The sequence below is a fragment of the Sinocyclocheilus anshuiensis genome, unplaced genomic scaffold, assembly GCF_001515605.1.
Source record: "Sinocyclocheilus anshuiensis isolate Anshui unplaced genomic scaffold, SAMN03320099.WGS_v1.1 scaffold1114, whole genome shotgun sequence".
In the NCBI taxonomy this organism is placed as follows: Eukaryota; Metazoa; Chordata; class Actinopteri; order Cypriniformes; family Cyprinidae; genus Sinocyclocheilus; species Sinocyclocheilus anshuiensis.
Genome location: NW_015540838.1, coordinates 2306200 through 2327463, shown reverse-complemented (window position 1 = coordinate 2327463; position 21264 = coordinate 2306200). Strand labels below are relative to the sequence as shown.

General features: G+C 34.7%; 1 protein-coding gene and 1 pseudogene across 1 annotated transcript in view; one reads left to right on the top strand and one right to left on the bottom strand.

Moving 5' to 3' along the window:
- LOC107687445 (synaptotagmin-6-like) overlaps window positions 1–16698 on the top strand; it is a 43481-nt pseudogene extending 26783 nt beyond the window's left edge.
- A 1202-nt stretch (window positions 16699–17900) lies between these two features.
- Window positions 17901–21264, bottom strand: part of LOC107687444 (olfactomedin-like protein 3B) — a 7887-nt gene continuing 4523 nt past the window's right edge. The window contains exon 3 of the mRNA XM_016484797.1: window positions 17901–20720. Coding sequence (XP_016340283.1) covers window positions 19930–20720 — 791 coding nt within the window. The 3' untranslated portion in view covers window positions 17901–19929. The remainder of the gene's footprint in view (window positions 20721–21264) is intronic.

Here is a 21264-nt window from a genome sequence, read left to right as displayed (position 1 = left end):
ATTTAGCAGACACTTTTATCCAAAGTGACTTACAGTGCATTCAGGTTATAAATTTTTTTACCAGTATGTGTGTTTTCTGGGAATCAAACCCACAACCATTTGCACTGCTAACACAATGCTCTACCACTGAGCCACAGGAATATATATATTGACCCACTAGGTCTATTTATAGGGTGAGAGAGAGAGAGAGAGCGAGAGCGACCTAGTGGGTCAATGAAATGTTTTATCCTATCTGTTCTTTTCAAATTAAATTACATTAAAATTTTAATTAAAAAAATACAATGACTTTAATACACCTCTTCTATGATGAGGATATATATATATTATTAATTCACAATTAAAATGAGTTTACATTCAAATCATTAAAATGTTAAGTAAAAGTAAAATAATATATAGGATATTTATGAATTAATATTTCATGATTTTGGGAAAATAATTAAATTATATATGTAAAGTGTGTGTGTGTGTGCGTGCGTATGTGTGTGTGTGTGTGTGGTATGACTCCCCCAAAAACGTACTACTATAAACGATATTTATCAATTAATAATTCATGACATTTGGGGAAAATGTTTTTTTGGGGGAAAAAATATATTTAAAAACCTTTTTGGAAATAATGATTACACTTCATACAAGTAAACATACAAGGAAAATACGTTACATGTTATTGATCTTCGTTTTGGCTTTGATGCTAGTCCAAGAAACAGGTGAGGCTTTTTTTCAAATCATCGCTCTAAACACTTCAAACTTTACAACCTCTGTCCTGGACAGCCGAGAAAAATATACTTTGACCGACTGATTACATTTATGAACCATTATATGCATGGCTCATTAGCTGAGAATTATAGCCAGCGTTGTGTGGAATATCATGCTGGTTGGCAACCAGGTCCATGGAGAGTCACGGTGTCACAATGTTTGGATTCATTATCCATATCTCAGTGGATGGAAGAAAACCCCGGTGCTCACACTGCTTTACTGCCGCATGTCTTCTGTACTGCTGTCTTCATGCTGATAAACATCCAATTCATCATTAATGTCCAGTTTGCATACCATAAATTCTCACACAGGGTAATAGCCTCATTATTTCATTAATTTTGGACATGAAAAGGATTAAACTGGCATTCATATACATTTTATCGCTAATTTTATACATGATTAAAATTTTTATTTAACCACACCTGTCCAACACCTGTTTAACCTGTCCATCTGCGCAAGCTAGCCAAACTTATTAGAAATCAAAAGACAACAGAGGCAAACCAGTGGGAGCCACATTTCAGAGTCTGGATAATTTCAGATGACAAAACAGAAGCTATATGGCAGCGTTTCAATGTGGAAATCCTCTGAACACATAAATCCCTGGACCTAGAAATTTCATATCCACTCGCGATAAACCCTGAGCCCTTCAAATGGACACTTTAGAGAAAGCAGTTTACAGCATTTACAGAAAACCCTTCACAGCTAATTCACATGAAATGGGGAACTTCAGCAAAAATGCGGCTTGTAACATCAAAACTATTAGAAACTTTAAAGAAGCTATATGTGACTCTGGACCACAAAACTAGTCTTAAGTCGCTTGGGTATATTTGTAGCAATAGCCAAAAAAAAACATTGTATGGGTCAAAATTATCGATTTTTCTTTTATGCCAAAAATCATTAGGATATTAAGTAAAGATCATGTTCCATGAAGATATTTTGTAAATTTCTTACCGTAAATATATCAAAACTTAATTTTCGATTAGTAATATGCATTGCTAAGAACTTCATTTGGACAACTTTAAAGGCGATTTTCTCAGTATTTAGATGTTTTTGCACCCTCAGATTCCATATTTTCAAATAGTTGTATCTCAGCCAAATATTGTCCTATCATAACAAACCATACATTAATGGAAAGCTTATTTATTCAGCTAATTTAAAAAAATTGACCCTTATGACTGGTTTTGTGGTCCAGTGTCACATATCAGCACGTACATGATGCACTGCAAAAAATCATTTAACCAGTATTTTCCTCTTTTTTTTTTTTTTAGCAAATATCTAAACATCCTTAAAAACATCCTGGATACATTTACTTAGGAAGAAAAGTGTTTATGCCTGGAAAAAAAGGAAAATACAGTTAATTAAAATTACAATTGGGGTTAGCCACGGAATCAAAGTTTCCACAAAAATAATAAGCAGCAAAAACTGATAATGAAAATCAACACTGATAATTAGGAATGTTTCTTGATTTCATGATCTCAAAAAATAACATATTACAATGATTTCTTAAGGATCATGTGACACTGAAGGCTGGTGTAATGGCTGCTGAAAATTCAGCTTTGTCATCACAGGAATAAATTACAATGTAAAATATAGAAAGCTGTTATTTTAAATGGTAATACTATTTCACAGTATTACAGCTTTTAATATATTAATTGTAATAATATTTCTCAATACTGTTTTTAATGTATTTTTGTTCAAATAAATGCAGCCTTGGTGCAAATACCTTTTAAATATATGCCTTTTATATATATTTTTTGGATTTGAATGGCTCCCAAAGTTGTGATTAATTTCTCAAATTCTGCATTCTGACCTTGAGTCTTCTTTACTTTGTATTGTGTGCTTACAGTAGTCAGGTAATGACCAACGACTTGGCAAGGAATGAGGAACTGAATGAAGAACAAAAGTTCTAAAAGACTCTAAATTAGAATTTGGCCCCGAGCCCTTTGAACTGTCAGTAGAGATTTATATTCCATTTGAGCAAGGAGACATTGTACACTCCTCAGGAAGCCCAGGGAGATCCTAGCATGCATTATTTCAAATAAATCAAACCGGTCGAAGCAGTGGGCGGAGAGCATTGGGTTGAAAAAAACGTGATCAATATTTCTTACTGTGCAAACACATCTCAGATGAAAAATAGAAATGAATTCAGCCACCTCAATATTATTGCTATAAAACCTATAGAAACTGTATTCCTATAGCGCTCCCACACAAAATGACAGATCTCTCTTCTCTTTTAAATTAATGTTTACATGGTGCTTGTCAGCAGTCTTGGAGCTTCTCCAGTCCATTTGTTCTATTGCAAGTAAATTCTCTGTAATTGTGAAGAAATGAGTTTGAGCTTGCTTTCCGCCTACATGCATAAGAGCCATTGATGGGTGGAAAGCTTCGCAGTGAGAGCGTTTGATATTGCTGTGGCATCTTCCGCTAGCATTGTTCCCTTGGAAATGGATTAAAGGCCAGTATCTGTGATAACTTTAATTACATTTCATCATTTCTGCACTGTGTGATTGTGAGTGTTTGGTTTGCACAGGATTACAGTAAACAAACCCCATAGACAAGAGTCATTGCTCATTTGACCCTTCTAATGCACTTCTGTTTCTGTCTGTCTCGCTGTTTTGACCATCTGTTTCTCCATATTGTGCGGCCCATCGCTTCCGCCCGGCTGTAGACATCGCTGTTGGCCTCCCCATCGGTGTGATAATAACGTGTGGCTTGGCGCTGCTGTTGCTCACTGCATTCGTCTCCTGGAAGCTGTGCTGGGTCCCTTGGAGGAGCAAAGCCCTCTCGTCAAGTTCCACAGCCCTTGCCCCTGACGACTGCTCCTCATTTCATTTCCATCTCTTCTGCCCAGTCCTCAGCCGTCTGAGGTCACTATGGCGACTGAGAGGGAAAAGTATCCTATGGCGTCGATGGGCTTCCTGGAGGCAGCTGTTAAAATAAGTCACACCTCTCCCGACATCCCTGCCGAGGTGCAGCTCTCCATGAGGGAGCACTTCTTGCGCCGTACGCAGCGCATGCAAAGACAGGCCACAGAGCCAGCTTCATCCACCAGGTAACAGTGCCAAAAAACATCCATGAACACGCACATACACTACTGTTGAAAAGTAAGAATTTTTAATGTTTTGAATATAATATTCTAAAAACAGTAATATCGTGAAATGTTATTGCAATTTAAAATGACAATTTTATATATATTCCATTTTAATTGATTTTAAAATGGATTTTATTCTTGTGATGGCAAAGCTGAATTTTCAGCATTTCTTCCATCTTCAGTGTCGCATGATCCTTCAGAAATCATTCTAATATGCAGATTTGGTTCTCCCAGCAAAATTTAATGTATCCTTGCTGAATAAAATATATGTAAGGTAAGATGAGGTAAAAAATCTAAATTGTTGTCACTGGATAATGGTTAATTCATTAATTTTAATTTTGACATTAAAGGTTTTTATGTCTAGATGTTAATAGGGTCTTTGAGGACAAAGTAATTCAATATGTAAAAAAAAAAAGATTTTATTTTGAAGTAATTCTTGGAATTTTAATAATTATATTATTGTAATTTATTTAAATATTTTTCATATAATTTGATTACATCTTTATTCATATGATTTCATATTTTACGTTATTGACACCTTTTTAAAAAATGATATCAGATATATTTTAGATATACTTATTACAATTCAAGACACATTATTTATATAGCACTTTAAACAATACAGAGAAGGAAGTTTCAAAGCAGGAAGATAACAAATATGAGACAAATTCAATTTCTGCTGTAAAGTAGCTCTATAAAGACATTAGGGTTTAGTTTTAAATCAGTTCAGAGTTGATTTAGTTCAGTTCAATAACTGAAAAGTTCATCAATTATGAAACAAGTACAATTCAGCTATAAGCAGCTCTACAGGAGGCAATAGTGTCGTTAGTCAGCTCAAGTCAGTTTAATGTTGATTTAATTCAGTTCAGTAACTGTTAAAATGTTTCAAAATTCATCATTTATGAAACAAATTGGATTGAGCTATAAAGCAGCTCTACAGAAGAAAATAGTGTCATTATCTAGTTCAACTCAGTTCAAGTTTTGTTCTCATCCAATCGAGTCAGTACAGTCAAATACTCACAGAGTAATAATGAATAGTGAATACTAAGTGTTATTACTGAATATTAAGTATTTGGGAATTCTGTGAAAGATGGGAATGAAACACGTTTAAAAAGGAAGCTTCAAGATAGGGGCCATTTTACCCCTTTCATGACTTTCAGTTACGCAACAAAATTACTGAATATGTTCATTTATTTCGCGGTCATCTCTAAATATGTTACAATTTAATAGTAACTGCGCACTGTTCTTTAGAGGGGCATCTTTCCCCTTTTCACCATTTTTTATACATTTTCAGCCTGTGTCTGCAGCCATTTACGCACCCGGTGCTGCATACACATTTACACATCTCATTAAAAATATGCAGCATTGCATACACCTGAAAGAAATGCATACTATGAATCACACTGTCAGAGCATTCACAGTAGGACTCAAAAGGCATCATCAATCACAAATAATACCCAATAACAGAATCTCCCAGAGACATCACAGAGCAGATGAACACTGACACCAACAAGAGAAGTGTAAAAATATTTATATTTGAAAAGAATATTGCTGATGATGCATAAATATTTAGAGGAGAGTAAAGTCTTTCATCTAAGACTGCTTTGTTATTTTATGCCTTCAATTATGTATTTCAGACTCACTTCAGGGCAAGTTTTTAATGTTTAGCTGCTCCATAATCCCTGGAACCAAGACAAGTTCTGCTCATGCATACTTGATTCATTTGGGGTAGTTCCAGGACACTTAATTACAGCACTGTACTTGTCCACTTGAAATTAAATATTTGTCATGTACGATTTGCCCATTAAGGAGTAATATTTAATTGAGCTTCAGTATTTGGCTGCTCTTGAAGATTTTTCCACTGCTTTCTGTTAGTGGTTTTATTCATATTCATGAGTTAACTACACCAGCATTCATTTTAACACTCCTTTTGAGAACAACTGTTACATAATGAGTGAAAGAAATGCTTTTTTGTCCTGTACATAGCATTAGCATAGCAGGTTTGTCTTTACAAGAATGAAAGGGCCAAACTGGTTAATTGGAATGGGTAACCACACAATATTGGCCATGTACCATGTATTTTATGGGACAGGAGATAACAAACCTTTTGATGGCAAAGACTGTCAAATGTGAAGGACCTCCTTCTTAAAATATAAAGGCAGCTCAGTATATTTTCACGTATGAAGATGTGTTGTTTGCTACGTTCAATAATTGGCTTTTATATTGCAATTGTTATCTGTGTAGACAGTATATATGTTTATATATATATATATATGAAAAGAGTTCAGATGCAAAAGCCTCTAAGTACGTCTGACTTTTTTTTTTTTATTAGCATTTCTTTCTGGCTACTATATGCATAGGTTTCTATGTAAGTACTGGTACTTCTGAATGGGTTGAGGCTGGGATTTAGCGCATTTGAAGTGAAAGTACTTGATGAACATATACGATGTGTGGAGAGCATTCACTCAGTATCGTTATGTACATTAATGAGGAAAAAAAATTAACTTAAATGATTTTAGCAAATGGCTGCAATATAACAAAGAGTGAAAAATTTAAGGGGGTCTGAATACTTTCCGTACCCACTGTATATATTTATTTATTTATATTAGAGATGCCACAATTCTCAATAAAATATTGAACCGTTCGGTAACATTCACTGTTCAACACGTGCTTGTGAACTGCGTTTTTTTTCTTTTTCCAGTTTTGCTTTTCTGTGAGTTTACACGCTGAGATGAGGAAACGCCTCCCCGCTTATATCGTGCATTTGAAAAAGCAACACACACCAAACATCTTCCACTGTAATGAGAAACGTTTCTAAACCTGCTGTCCAACAAAAGAGAACATTATGACATATTTTTACTCCACAACATCAAACGAGTGTTTGAAATAATTTCCTTTTGTGATCTGATGTGGCTTCTTATTACAGAATGAGGCAATACATGTAATAAATGTAGTAAAGCCTATGTCGATTAGCAGTGGATTATAAATATACTTACACATTATGAAAATACTCAAGATGGCTTGAAGAAAACAGATAAACCATATATTGTCACAGTCGAGTGTTTATTGTCTTCATGTTTCATCATTCAAAATGTTTCTATCATCTTTTAATTCAGTTACAGTGATTGCTGGATGCCATTGTTCATATTAGGGATAACACTGAAGAGAAACATTTTCAATTCAAATTTATATTAAAAACAAGTGTTTTTTTTACACATTTTTATGTGACCCCTGTATTTAAAAAACAAAACTTGCCTTGGGCAGCCGTTTAGTTTGTAATCCAACTTTTTCTGAACACTCATCAAATCCCTCATGCTACTCTTTCTCTTCTTTATCTCATTTTTCCAGGCATAGTTCCTTCAAACGTCACCTTCCCCGTCAAGGGAGTCTGGACCTGGGATATGACTATGATGTGGATGAGCAGCCAACCAGCATTGGCCGTATCAAGCCTGAACTCTACAAGCAAATGACCACAGAGAACGATGAATCTGGCAATAGTAAAGGTGGCAAAAACTGCGGCAAAATCAACTTTTCCCTCCGCTATGACTATGAGAACGAGATGTTACTTGTTAAGATACTCAAGGCATTTGATCTCCCAGCCAAGGATCTTTGCGGCAGCTCCGACCCATATGTCAAAATCTACCTGCTGCCAGATCGGAAGCAGAAGTTCCAGACACGAGTCCATCGTAAAACGCTTAACCCCACATTTGACGAGTCCTTCCAGTTTCCGGTACCCTATGATGAGCTTCCCGTCAGGAAGCTCCATCTCACTGTTTTCGACTTTGACAGGTTCTCACGGCATGATATGATCGGGGAGGTCATACTGGACAATCTGTTTGAAGCATCTGATCTCTCAAGGGAGACCTCCATCTGGAAAGACATTCAGTATGCTACCTCTGTAAGAGAACCCTGCTGCTCTCTTTTCTTTTGATGGGTTTGCCAAATCATGATAGAACAAATTCTGCTGGTTTTTAAGTCTATTTTTTTAAGGGGAGAGGTGTATAGTAAGTATGCTCAGATATGTATTGATCACACACTGATCAGGTTATGTAAATGAATATACAATAGGATCCAAAAGTACAAGACCACATTTCTAATACAAATAGTTCATTATAACTTAAATTATAAGCATAAAAATTGAGTAAAATGTTGAATTGTAAAATGTAAAATAAAATGTCATAACGTTTTAGTATTTGGTTTGAGAACATCTAACCAGGTGTACAAAGAAGTTCACATTATCAATTTCACAAATTTGCTTATTTGTTTGGTGATCGAATAATTTCCGAATCTTTCTTGTTTATTTCTCAAATCTTCAGATTTTCTTTCCAGGTTCAATTAGATTTATTATTAAATTTTAGATATAAATTGGTCACCAAACAAATAAGCATATATATATATATATATATATACTACCGTTCAAACGTTTGGGGTCAGTATTTTGATTTTATTTTATTTTTTTAATTTTTCAAAAATTACAGTACATTGTTACAAAAGATAATTTATTTCAAATAAATTTTATTCTTCTGAAATTTCTATTCATCTATGAATCCTGAAAAATATCACCGTTTACACAAAATATTAAACAGAACAATTTTTCAAGATTGACAATAATAATAAATGTTTCTTGAAAATTCCACTTTGCCATAACATGAATAAATTACTTTGAAGTATTTGACAATATTATAGTTTTTATTGTATTTTTGATCAAATACATGCAGCCTTGGTGAGCATAAGAAACTTCTTTCAAAAACATTAAAAATCATACTGACCCTGACCTTTGAATGGTAAGATTTTCTATGCGGTCTTAGACTTTGGACCCCACTGTATCACAAGATAATATAAACCTGGTGAATCAAGCCTGAAAAATATTGGTCATCTGCAGCATTCTACACAAATAGTTTAATTTTGGTTGGCGAGAGAAGGAAGGATCCTGAAACCTCAGCAAGTGCTCTTGATATTGCACTGCTCAGACAGTTTGTGCAGATTAAAAAAATCCATTGACTCTAAATAACAAGGCCATTAGATGCCAGCTAAGGTATGTGAATTAGCTTGTTGCATTATTGACATGATCTGTTAAAATGCAGTCACAATATTCAACACGTTCTCTGCTGTACACCTGTTAATGCTAAGACAGCCAAATTAATTAATGAGAGTTCTACCCTACCCTCATTAACATACAGATAAGGTATTAAATGACACATGAAGATGACTGACACATGCTGATTGTGTATGTGTGGACAAAATAATTGCCTAATTTTCGTAACGGCCACTAATAAGAGGTGCTGCCAATCACAACACAATATTAAACGCTTAACAAAATAGGTCCTGAGGTCAGCTGATCACTCCATAATGGCAAGCTAAATGAACTTCAACTGCTCCTCGATGAGTCTTATTTCTCTCTGTTTTCTAGATTTACAGCTATTCTCAGAGGAGCGATTCAATATACCTGTGGTTATTGCTTTCGTGGCAGGAGGCTGGCTGCCCCTTGAACAAAAGCACACACTCTATTGCACTTGGCAGGAGATTTGAATCTGGAACTCAAAGCGCCTCTTTGCAAAGCTATCAAAAGGGGTAGATCACTCAAAAATTAAAATACGATAATAGTTTATGCAATCTAAAGTCATTTCATACCTGGATTATATTCTTTTTGAAGACAAAAAGAGATGTTAGGCAAGATGTTAATGCTGCTTTTTTCTATAAAACACAAGTTCATAGTGACAAAGGACTCTCAAGATCAAAAAATGACAAAAAGAACCATAAAATTATCATAAAAGTGATTCATATGACTCATGTGCCATATTCAAGTCCTCTGAAGCAATACAAAAGCTTTGTGTAAAAAAAATTGGATATTCAAATTTGTATTGTTATTCAAATACAACTTTCAAATACAATGCAAGTTAATAATGACTATAGAGACTCTCAAGTTCAAAAAACGATAAAAGCACATTCTTTTTCAATTGTTCTTCAATTATGCAGTTTGAATATGTACATTTATTAAAATTTTGTGTCGAGATTTTGATAATAGGTCACCATTCGCTTTAATTGAAAAGAAAAAAGGACATAAAAATACTGCTATATTTCTGTTTTTGTATTTCACGGAACAAAAGCACAGGTTTGAAATAACAATGAGTAAATGATGACAGAATTTTAATTTTGGGGTGAACTGTCCCTTTAATTGATGCCAACAGACAGTGAAAAGCGCTGACATTGCCAGGTGGACTTGGGACAGAAGGATATTTACTAACTCATTTAGTCACTTAATGAGCTCAAGGACTAAAATAGAGTAAAGCTTGAAGGAATTTGGTTCTGGCCAAAAAAATAGAAAAATTGTTTTGCATAACCCTAAAACATTCACTGTGGTCCCACATCATCACTCTTTTGGAAATCAGGCTTAATCTTAATTACTTGAGTTTATTTATTTAACAAAAACACTTTTTATCCTGTGCCATAATGTTCAGTAAAGTTCTTACTTAAAGTTTACTTGCTTTACAAATACTTTTCTGAGACATTTTTTAATGGTCAAGCTTGCATTTACCCATTCATCAATCCACTTTAAAACATCCCTATATGATACTGAAACACAACCTGCAAATAATCACCTTAGAGGGCTAGAGAGACATTAAGCCACAAGTAGGGGAGTCATGGAATATTGTCCATCAGAGAAAGGCTTACTGAGCTCATTTAAAGTGATTAATATTTACACTATAGTCTTAATGCCGCTGAGAGGATGACGCTAACACACTAAATCCAGCACTGTCAGATAGCATACTTCTCCTTTGCATTGCACACACTTAACTTTCAGACAAAGTGGGTGGTCTTGAAAGTCTAAAAATGCCATAGTTCTAATGCATTGCATTGACATTTTTTGGGATACATTTGTTTCATCTTGATAGACCTAAAAGAACCCAGCTTGGATCAGCTGTGAGGAAAATGATGGACCTTGTGCCCTGATGGAAAGGCTGAAGTGTTTAGGAGTGTTACAGTTTAATTAACAGTTTGCTGGAGTGGTGTCCAGGAGAGCAGCACGGCTTGGAGAATCGCAACAACTAATTGGTCGCCGTGACTGTATCTGTCCAAACAGGACTCCCTTAGACCTCGATATTGAGTCACAGGATTATTAAACCCAACCTTCACAGTCAAAATGCCAAACCACATCCTCAAATGCCAATAAAGAACTTCTCGCAGCACTAGCTTTTAGCATAAAACTATGGCAAAGTGACGACATCCTATTGATAGAGAATCTTTCTCTGTTCAAGCATTGTGATTATTTACAAAAGCAAATAATTAATGGTACAATATCAGTACTGATGAAACGATTCCTCCACTTAAAAAGATTTGTTCAAAAATGTAGATTTGTTCACGAAACGAAACACCGCTGATGATGAGTAGCCATATCATTGGTACGTTTTTATAGAAGCCCATTTCCACAACATAAAAAGCATGCTTTGGTAAATCTTAATTTGGACATGAAACATTGTAATTATGAGATAAAACGCTAAATTATGAGATAAAAATCATAGTTATGGCATAAAAAGTCATAATTATGACAAAAAGGTAAAAGAAAGACTTTTTAATCCTAATTTCAACATGTCAGTTTTGACTTTTGTCATAATTTTGTCTTTTCATAGTCATTTTTCTCATATTTTCAACTTTTTATGTCAAAACTACCACTTTTATCTCATAATTTTGTCTGTTCATTGTCATTTTTTCTCATATATTCTACTTTTTATGTCATAACTATGACATTCTATTTCATAACTACCACTTTTATCTCATAATCATGATTCTTTATGTGTCAGAAATGGGTCTCTGTACTTGATCTTGACCACGAGTGATGCTGGTGGAACAGTGTCTGCTCTAATAGTGTCTGCCTCTAGAACATTATTGCACAATTACTGTCTGTTTTTATCTCTGTTATCTGGTGCTATGGAATCGAAAAGATGACCTTTATAACAAAATGTGCCAATACATCATGCTACATTGATTTGTGTGTGTCTGTGTGCGTGTATCTATCTAACAGGAGAGCGTGGACCTTGGGGAGATCATGTTCTCACTCTGCTATCTACCTACGGCAGGCAGATTAACACTCACTGTCATCAAGTGCAGGAACCTAAAGGCAATGGACATTACAGGATACTCAGGTAGCATTTCAAATCTCACCGGCCTTCCATTCACACTGAATATTAAAATGGCTCAATAAAGATATCCAGCATTAATTTCCAGTCTTCTCATCTGACAGTCTCGTCAACTTCAAGTTTTCGTTAGAGGTTTAATTAACTGAAACTAGTGCATACTACAATAATAAAAAATAAAAGCTCAAACTGCAAATGTGAAATTAATAACAGCTATATGAGCTGAAGTGATAACGATGTTCTTTCTGAGCAGATCCTTATGTGAAAGTATCCCTCATTTGTGACGGAAGACGTCTGAAAAAGAAGAAGACCACAACAAAGAAAAACACCCTGAATCCCACTTATAATGAGGCCGTTATCTTTGACATCCCTCCTGAGAGCATGGACCAAGTCAGCTTGCACATCTCGGTCATGGACTATGACCTGTACGTAACACAAACAGCTATTTCTCATTTTTATACTGAAATTTAAAGGGACAGTTTAACCAAAAAAAATGACAAAAAAAAAGAAAGAAAAGAAAATTCTTTGTTCTACTGAAGCTCATTTGGCACATGTTCCTTTCCGCGCTCGTTTGACTTGCGCCTGGCGGTGAGGCGAAGTTGAAGTACGCGTCTGAAAATTGTCCCATTTGATGTGGTCATAAAGAGATACGGTGGTGCCGCGTCTTAATAAATGCATTTCTTGTCAAGAAAAAAACTGCAGTTTTGAGTGGGGTGGCCAAAGGGGTGGCTAAGCTTAGGTCAGTGGTGGCCACGGCCACTCCTGGCTCCACCCCTGCCCTCAGGCCATCCAAGATGTAGATGAGTGTGTTTCTTGGAGAAGAATTTTAGCTTTACATCACATTACATCACCAATGGATCCTCTGCAGTGAATGGGTGCCATCAGAATGAGAGTCCAAACAGCTGATTAAAAACATCACAATAATTTACAAGTAATCCATCAATCCATCCAGTCCAGTCCAATCCACACCATCTATTAATATCATGTGAAGTGAAAAAACTGTTTTAAAGAAACAAATCCATTATCAAACCGTTGTTTCTGGTCAAAATATGAGTTCATAATCCATAATAATGCTTCCTCCTGTGAGCATTGTCATCTCACATCAAAATGCACCAATATATTTGTTTAGAACTGACAACATTTGCACTGTAGAAAGCAATATTATGGATAAATATCTTGATGGATTTATTACAAACACGTTTGTAGATTACTTGCATTACTGGATTATTGTGATGCTCTTATCAGCTATTCGATCTCTCATTCTGACGGCACCCATTCACTGCAAAGGATCCGCCGGTGAGAAAGTGATCTAATGCTTATGTAATGCTAAATTTCTCCAAAACAAACTCATCTAAATCTTGGATGACCTGAGGAAAAGTAAACAATTTTTTATTTTTAGGTGAACTATTCCTTTACATTAAAGGGATATACCAATGTTTAGATAATTCCGTAACAAATGATTAATTCTTTCAGGGTGGGGCACAATGAGATAATTGGTGTGTGCCGTTTGGGCAGTGGTGCTGAAGGTTTAGGTAGAGACCACTGGAATGAGATGCTCGCATACCCCCGTAAGCCAATTGCACACTGGCACCCCCTGCTGGAACCTAAGAAATCAGAAAAAGAGGTAAGTAACCTCACTCCAGCACATGTACATACAAATGTGAGGGGTAGATATAATAACCCTCTGAATTTGTGTTTATATAGAACTAAGAACTAAGTTTTTCATATGCAAATTGCATTTCCAGAATTCATTTCTGACTAGTCACCGATTTTTCTTTGTAAACATTCAAATCCCTCTAGTCACATGCTCACACTTGTACTGTGCTTTATGAATAATACATGAGTAGAATATGTCAGTGCTGATTTTATTAACACACTGAAATTCTGTCCCCTTTCTGGCCTGTGGTCAAAAGTTAATCATGAGGGGAAAAAAATTGTATTTGGCCCTATGCAAATGTTAGGTTACACATTTTGGTCTCTTTGTTTATTTTAATTATATTTTTGTTCTGTTAAAAATGATTAATATGCAGTTTTAATAATGTCTTTGTTTTGAACAAACTTACATCAATTAATTAAAATTAATTAAAAAAAAAAAACTGTTTCATTTGAGGTCCTGTCTGGGCATCTATGAATTGTGATTGGGCGTGATGTGGCCGCATGCTCTTTAACCTGAATATGTAATTAAGTATGCCTATAAACAAAGGTTTATACAGACTGTAAATCATTGTTTTTGGTAATTAAAATGGGTTATAGTTGTGTTTTCAGCACAGGTTTTTGTTATCTACACTGTTTTGAGTACTTAATTTCTTTCTAACAGTGCTCACATTGTCAATTTTTATACTGAATAAATTAGTGTCAGGGGTTGCCAAGTCTGCAGTTTTCCAGTGCAATTGGGGTACATTTAAACTGTTGTCATAGGTTAGAGGTTTGACATATCACATAAATTGTATTTGACTGACATATGCTTGTATTGAAATGTTTTACTCATATTCCACCAGTGATAATACTAGTGCTAGATGATGAGTTTTGTCTGAGACCGGCACTGGTAGGGACCTTAGAGCTCCTTCATGAAAACCGACTTTATTAATATATAGTGATTTTCAATTTGCAATTGCATATAATGCATAACAGTGACTGTAAAACATGTATTTAAGGTATGGGAGTGACATATTTTGAGTTTTGATATAGGTATATAGTTTTGATATAGGGTATAGTATAGTATATAGTTTTGATATAGTTTTGATATAGGGTCATAGGGTCACGCAATTGCGTATAATGCATAACAGTGACTGTAAAACATGTATTTAAGGTATGGGAGTGACATATTTTGAGTTTTGATATAGGGTCATTGATATAGGGCTAGTTTGGTCTATTTTTAATTGGCCATTGGGCTAGTTTTGTTACATAGACCTGGCAACCCTGAATAGTGTACCAATTTTCTGCTAGTAAAAAAAAACTATATTCAACAAAGGCTAATTCTCTTTTTGCAGCTGTATTACATTGTAAAATGCTAATAATTGCATAAAACATGGGAAAAATCAGGTTGGAGATTAGTTAAGTTGGTTAATTTGTACCCTTGTGTGCAGTTTGCTTAAGTAGAACATGATTAGATGTTATTGGATTTGCTTGCTTTGCTTTGTATAATTGAAAAAATATTTATTATTTAAAAAAATTATTCGTGTTTTTATATATCTATTTATTTACTTATTATAGAAAACAATTAGCTAAAAAATAATGAGTATGTTTAACTTGTAATATAACGTTAGATGCATCAATTTCATGCAACCACAGTTTGAAATCCACTCTTCTGAGCAATTTTTGCGATCTATAGGGTGCAGCTCTTCTACTATAACAATAAACTGCTCTATAATGCTCTCATTGATGGGTTTTTCATATATCTTCTCTTACAGTGGAAAGCTAGAACGGCCAGTTTTGACAGTCAGGGGTCCTGTCCCTCCCCCAAACCTCCTGCCAGCCCTTGATCAGAGCCATATGTAAAACTACAGGCTTGGCATCCTCCGTTTGTCACTCTGATGAAAACGGCAGCCCTGCTATTTCCATTTTCTCCCATAGGTTGTTTTAGATGGTTCCCAAACACTGATCTAAGATCCTGCTGTCTTTGCCCTGATGTTCCTCATGTTCCAGTCCGTACAATCCTCAGTCAGTTCTTGGGAGTGCTGTACAAACCTCTGTACCTAGAATATTCTACAAAGCCAACGATGTGCTCCTAGAATAGCTTGGTATCGTCAGCGGAGATGTTTCTTTCCAATATGAATTTTCCTGAAGCATCTGAATTCCGATGCGGTGTTCTGCAAGCGGTCTACAAGCAAACAGAAGTTTCTGCACAACACTGCAAGGCTCTTTGTAGATGGCTCTTGTCAGATCTTAAGACTTTGAAAGTAGGATCAACTATTGGAAGTACTAAGAATGAGTTCAGAAAGGATACAATTTTGAGGGAAAGGACAATGTTTTGTTTGAGTGAGAAAATAGAAGGGAATGGATTTGTCATGTGCTGTATACTAAGAACAAACCATTTTCTCTGTCAAATCCTTGTGTGAAACCTGTGTGAAGGTACACGTTTTATGAAGAATATTGAAATATTTATCAGTTTATAGATGTTATATAAATGTTATGTGTAAAAAGAGTCTAAATTTATCAGAGCACAACAAATTTTTCCTATCCATTAATTTCTTGCCAAAACAAAGACGGTTTACATGTAAAGTTCCTGTTCACACACAAAAACACATCACATGTAGCTGAATAAATTTATGTGGTTACATTAATATTCATCGGTGAGTACAAAAGTGGACATTTAAGGTAAAAGTGCTGAAATATTCACAGAGATCTGATTTGATTTATGTGGGTTTTATTCAGTTTATATAATAGCATTTAAAGAAGTACAGATGCAGTTCTGTATCTCAGTAGCACTGCTTTCAATAGCAATTCAATTCCTCTTTGAATCCTCCTGCTGTTTCAATCTACTGCTGTTTGACATCTCATTCATCTTTTAGCATGAAATTTCATTGTGAGTTAAATTGGACTGTCAAAGTTTTACGTATTTTGACATATTGTCTGGGAAATTGTCTTGAGTAAACAATGTAGGCTCAAATTTATAAAATTTATTCATATTCTGTACTGTATAAAAGAGCAGGGATAACATTACAGCATAAAATTATAGGTGATTAACTAACATTCATCTTCAGATTAATATTTGTATTTGCTTGTTTGATTTGACTTCAAATAATGGTAACACTTTATAATAACTTTCATTTATAAATCATTAACAAACATTATATAATGCTTAACATATCATTAGTTAATATATATTCACGTAGCTAGAAATATGAGATGATGTTCTTGTTAATGTTTATTAATGAACTTACTAAACATTACCTAATGATTAACATATGATTATTTAATATGTTGGTCTTTGTTTGTTGTCTATTTACACATCTTAACAAATAATCTATTAATTATTTGTTCATGTTTTTGCAGTACCCAATCTAAAGTGGAAACTACTCATCATTTGCAAATGTTTATAAATATTTACTAATCATTAATACCTTTATGAACAGTCATCTCAATGACAAAAAGTGTTCGAAAGACCTGAATTTGCCCTATTCAAACACTTTTACTAATCATTTATTAATAATTTGTTCATGTTTTTGCAGTAGCCAATCTAAAGTTGAAACTAATCATCATTTGTTATCATCAGCTGTTATATAAGTGATAGGAGGTGGTGGAGGGGGACAGAGGAGAGAATTGCAAGTTTATAAACGATTACTAATCATTTAGAATCTTTATGGGCATTGGACTTTTAGCTACTGTAACAAGGTGTGTGTAAAGGGTGGCTGGTTAAGTTTAGCTAAATGCTTGCTAAAGACATAACAGATTGTAATTTTGGTGTAATGTAATGTTTTTAGTGCCTCAACACTCACATTAGTACTCTTCAGTATATCATTAAACAGGATCTTCCTTGAATCATAAATAAACAATTATAATAATTATAATAATCAAATTGACCCCTGTACACTGTTGACCCTTTAACCAACCCTTAAACCTTACATACCACTAAACCTGTCCCCAACCTTACCCATATCACACGTCAATAGCAGCAAAAGTGTTGGTCATTTTATAACATCTGTTAAAATCATTTGTAGATTTTCAATAAGCGCTTGATCATATGGAATTGAAAGTTTAATGACATTTGTAAGTATTTTAACTTACAGGAAATAATGATTTGTTTGAACATTATCTAATAAGTTTAAAGTTTATTAGCAAACATTAACAAGCACATTATCTCACGTTTCTAACTCTTTGAATATATAATGATCCATTAAGCATTATTTAATGCTTGTCAATGATTTAATAATGAAAGTTATTATAAAGTGTTACCAAAATAATTATTTGTAGAAAACAGGGATATTTGAAATAATGTGAATTAAATAGGGAATTAATTATCTGTATAACAATGCAATTTAATGTATAACTGTCAACTGATCAGTTTCTTTAAATAAAAAAAGTAATGCCATTTTACCCAAGAATAATTGTTGTACTATCCAACAAAGCTAAACAGAGCAATCAAAATAATAATATTACTCTTTGAATTTTAATGTCATAAATGATTTAACAAAATTCAAGTCTTTCAATGCCCGCAATATTTTGTTTGTCCCTGTGGTTTCTATCTTTTTGTATTACATGGTTATTCATTCATAAACACAATTTAACTTGGAATTTCAATTTAACAGAGAACCCCTGCTAAATTATGATTACTGTAGTTAATATTTCTCCTGTCATTAAAAAATAAACAATAAATAATAAAACGTACTGCAGATGCTGGAAACGAATGCCAAAGTCCTTCCCTTCAAAGTCCTGGACATATGTTTCAAATAAAAAAAGAGAGAAAAGTCAATGCATGTACAAATGCACAGGAGATGACCCTTGATAGAGACAACCTACTATGCAGGAAGTTTGTTGTCACAGATTGTGGGCACAGCTCAAGATACCAGATCAATGACTTTACACTGATCTCCATTTGGTGTTGCTGAAATATCTTAAAATATACATGGCACTTGGGGCTAGTTTTACATCATGTCCTCCATCATCTCCTAGGGTATCTGTTAAGCTTTAAATATTTCTATATATTAAAATAGATGTAATATTTTAACAGAATCTTTAAAAATTCCAAGTTAACTTGTTGAAGAAATGGTTGTGACAAAGTACAACTTTTTGGTCCTGTTTTTACAATATCACAATGTTGTAATACTCAGATAACATAAAGTGTTTCTGTAGGTGAATGTAAAGTTAATAAGGTTTAGATCTGGTTCTTTACCTCACTTACTCTTGTGTGCTGGTGTTTTAACAACCTGTTTTTGCCCCCTTGTGAATCTGAAAAACTTTCTAATTTTGTATTGATCATTTGTACTTGCAATATAACTTGTAATGTTTGAAGAGGTTCTTGTATTTCAAAAATGCCAAAATAAAATGTTGGTTCAGCCATTTCAAGGATAGAGTTGCTTCTTTTCAGTCTTGTGAATATCCAATCACAAAAAGTGTGTTAGCATTGATCAGTCAGTTATTGAGACGAATTATTGTCTCATATTTTAATATGTGCAACAAAAGCAATATATCTGTGTATTCTTAAAGGTAAAGGATTAGTTCACCCAAAAAAAATGTAATTTTATCATCATTTACTCACCCTCAAGTTGTTCCAAAACCTGTATGACTTTATTTCATTTATTTAATTATTTAGCCGAATGCTGTTGATCATTTAATAACAATGGACGGGAGCAAAGAAACAAAACCATAATAAAAGTGGTTGTATTGTATAGTACTATAAAAGAGATTATATTACAAGTCTTCTGTCTTCTGAATAGTTTTATGTGAGAAACAGGCCTACATTTAAGTTATTTAAAATCAATTCTGTACTGCAGAAAAAGAGCAGGATTCAAATTAAAGCATAAAATTACAGGTAAAACTAACATACATTTTCATATTTTATTCATATATTTTATTAGTTTGTTTCCTTCAGATTCATGTTTTATTAAAAGTCATATTATAGCTTGTGTGAGAAAAAGAGCCAAATTAAAGTTGTTTAAAATAAACAGACAATCTTTCCCTTCAGTGAAGCAGTCAACTGCTGCAACTGAATCATTGAATCAGTGATTTGAACTTGAGACCAGGTTCAATCATGAACAAATCATTCAGACCGGTTTTGTGAACTGGATCAACCAATTCATTTCAAAGTTCTGAATCAGAAGAAAAACATTAATTGTGTCCTTTTTGAAGCACAAAAAAGCCTTAGAAGAAATTAATCCATACAGACTTGACAACATGAAGGTGAGTAAATAATGGCAGGATTTTCATTTTGAGTAACTATCCCTTTAGGAAAATCACAAACTTGTCATTTGTACCCAGGAACATACAGACGTTTAAGAACTAAAAAAAGAGCCACTATTCCTCAGGTGGTGGCATAATCGCCCATAACTTCTTCTTCAGCGCTAGTTTATACAGAATCTGGTACCCATCATCCCAGGCATAGAGCTGCCGCTCCTCAGGATTGTATTTGAGGCTGGAATGGGCCCCGTAGCGCCTGGGGAAATAAATCAAAGGTGCCTCTCCGCTGCTTACCATGTCATTCACATCAAACACACACTGCACACGCGAACGACTCGGTGGCTTGGTGTTGTAAACCACATAGACCGTTCCGCAGACAATAAAAGCAGCTTCAGCGTTGTTTCTTGGACATGCTGTGTCCCACATCTGCTCTATATCCAGTGAATCTATATCCATCTTAGCAAGATTAATAGTGTCTCCAGCCGGATACAGCGCCCATAGCCCATCCTCATCCGCCACCAGGTCCACCAGCGTCTCTGGATTGAGCTGGTAAACCGGTCTGCGATCGTCCATGGGAAGAACTGCGTTGTCTGCAACCGAACCGTTCTTGAGGTCATACTTGATAACTTGGAGCTCTGAACTTTCACTGACGTAATAGAGAAAGCCATCGTAGGCTGCATGACCGGTCCCGTTCCAAGCGGTGGGCACAGTGATCTGCTTGCCTTTAGATACACCTGATGATGCTGAGAGCTCTCGCACGGAGTTGAACTCGTACAGTGTGTTGTCGGACGTGCCGTTGAAGACGTAGACTTTTGCTGACCTGGCATCTTTGGTCCAGACACCTTTTGGGCTTCCCAATCTCTTAAGGATCTTCATTGCTTTTAGACTGGATACAATGTTTACGCACACTGACGATGAAAACAAGCATGATTAATGTCAACGGGAAGCATCCTATGATTAATATGGCAAACTTTGAAAGCAATTTATACAGACTGCTTAGTTCGCACAAACACTGGAAGACAGTTTTATGAAAAATGAAGCCAAGTTTGTTAATTTAAACCCTTTTTTTTTACGTTATTAAAGAAATAAACCTAGAAAAATGACATTTTAAGCCTCCAGCAGTGAAAGATCCACCCTTAAATGTAATGTCTGCTGTTATAAATATGTAGGCTAGGGAGGATTGTGTGCAGCTTATCAAGGATAATTGTTAATACTCTTCATTAATACACAGGCCGTTGGGAACTATTTCGAAGACACAATTTATTGAAACGGTTTGGGCTCCAATAGATTCTTCTGTCATGATTTGTCACATTTTGCAGCTAAAATTCTATTTAATTTAATCAATAAATTAAATTGAGACATGCTGTTTAAAAAATATAATAAAGCTTATAGCAATAATCCAATCAAGGATATGTTAATATATTTTCCTTTTTTTATTTCTCCTTCCCCCTT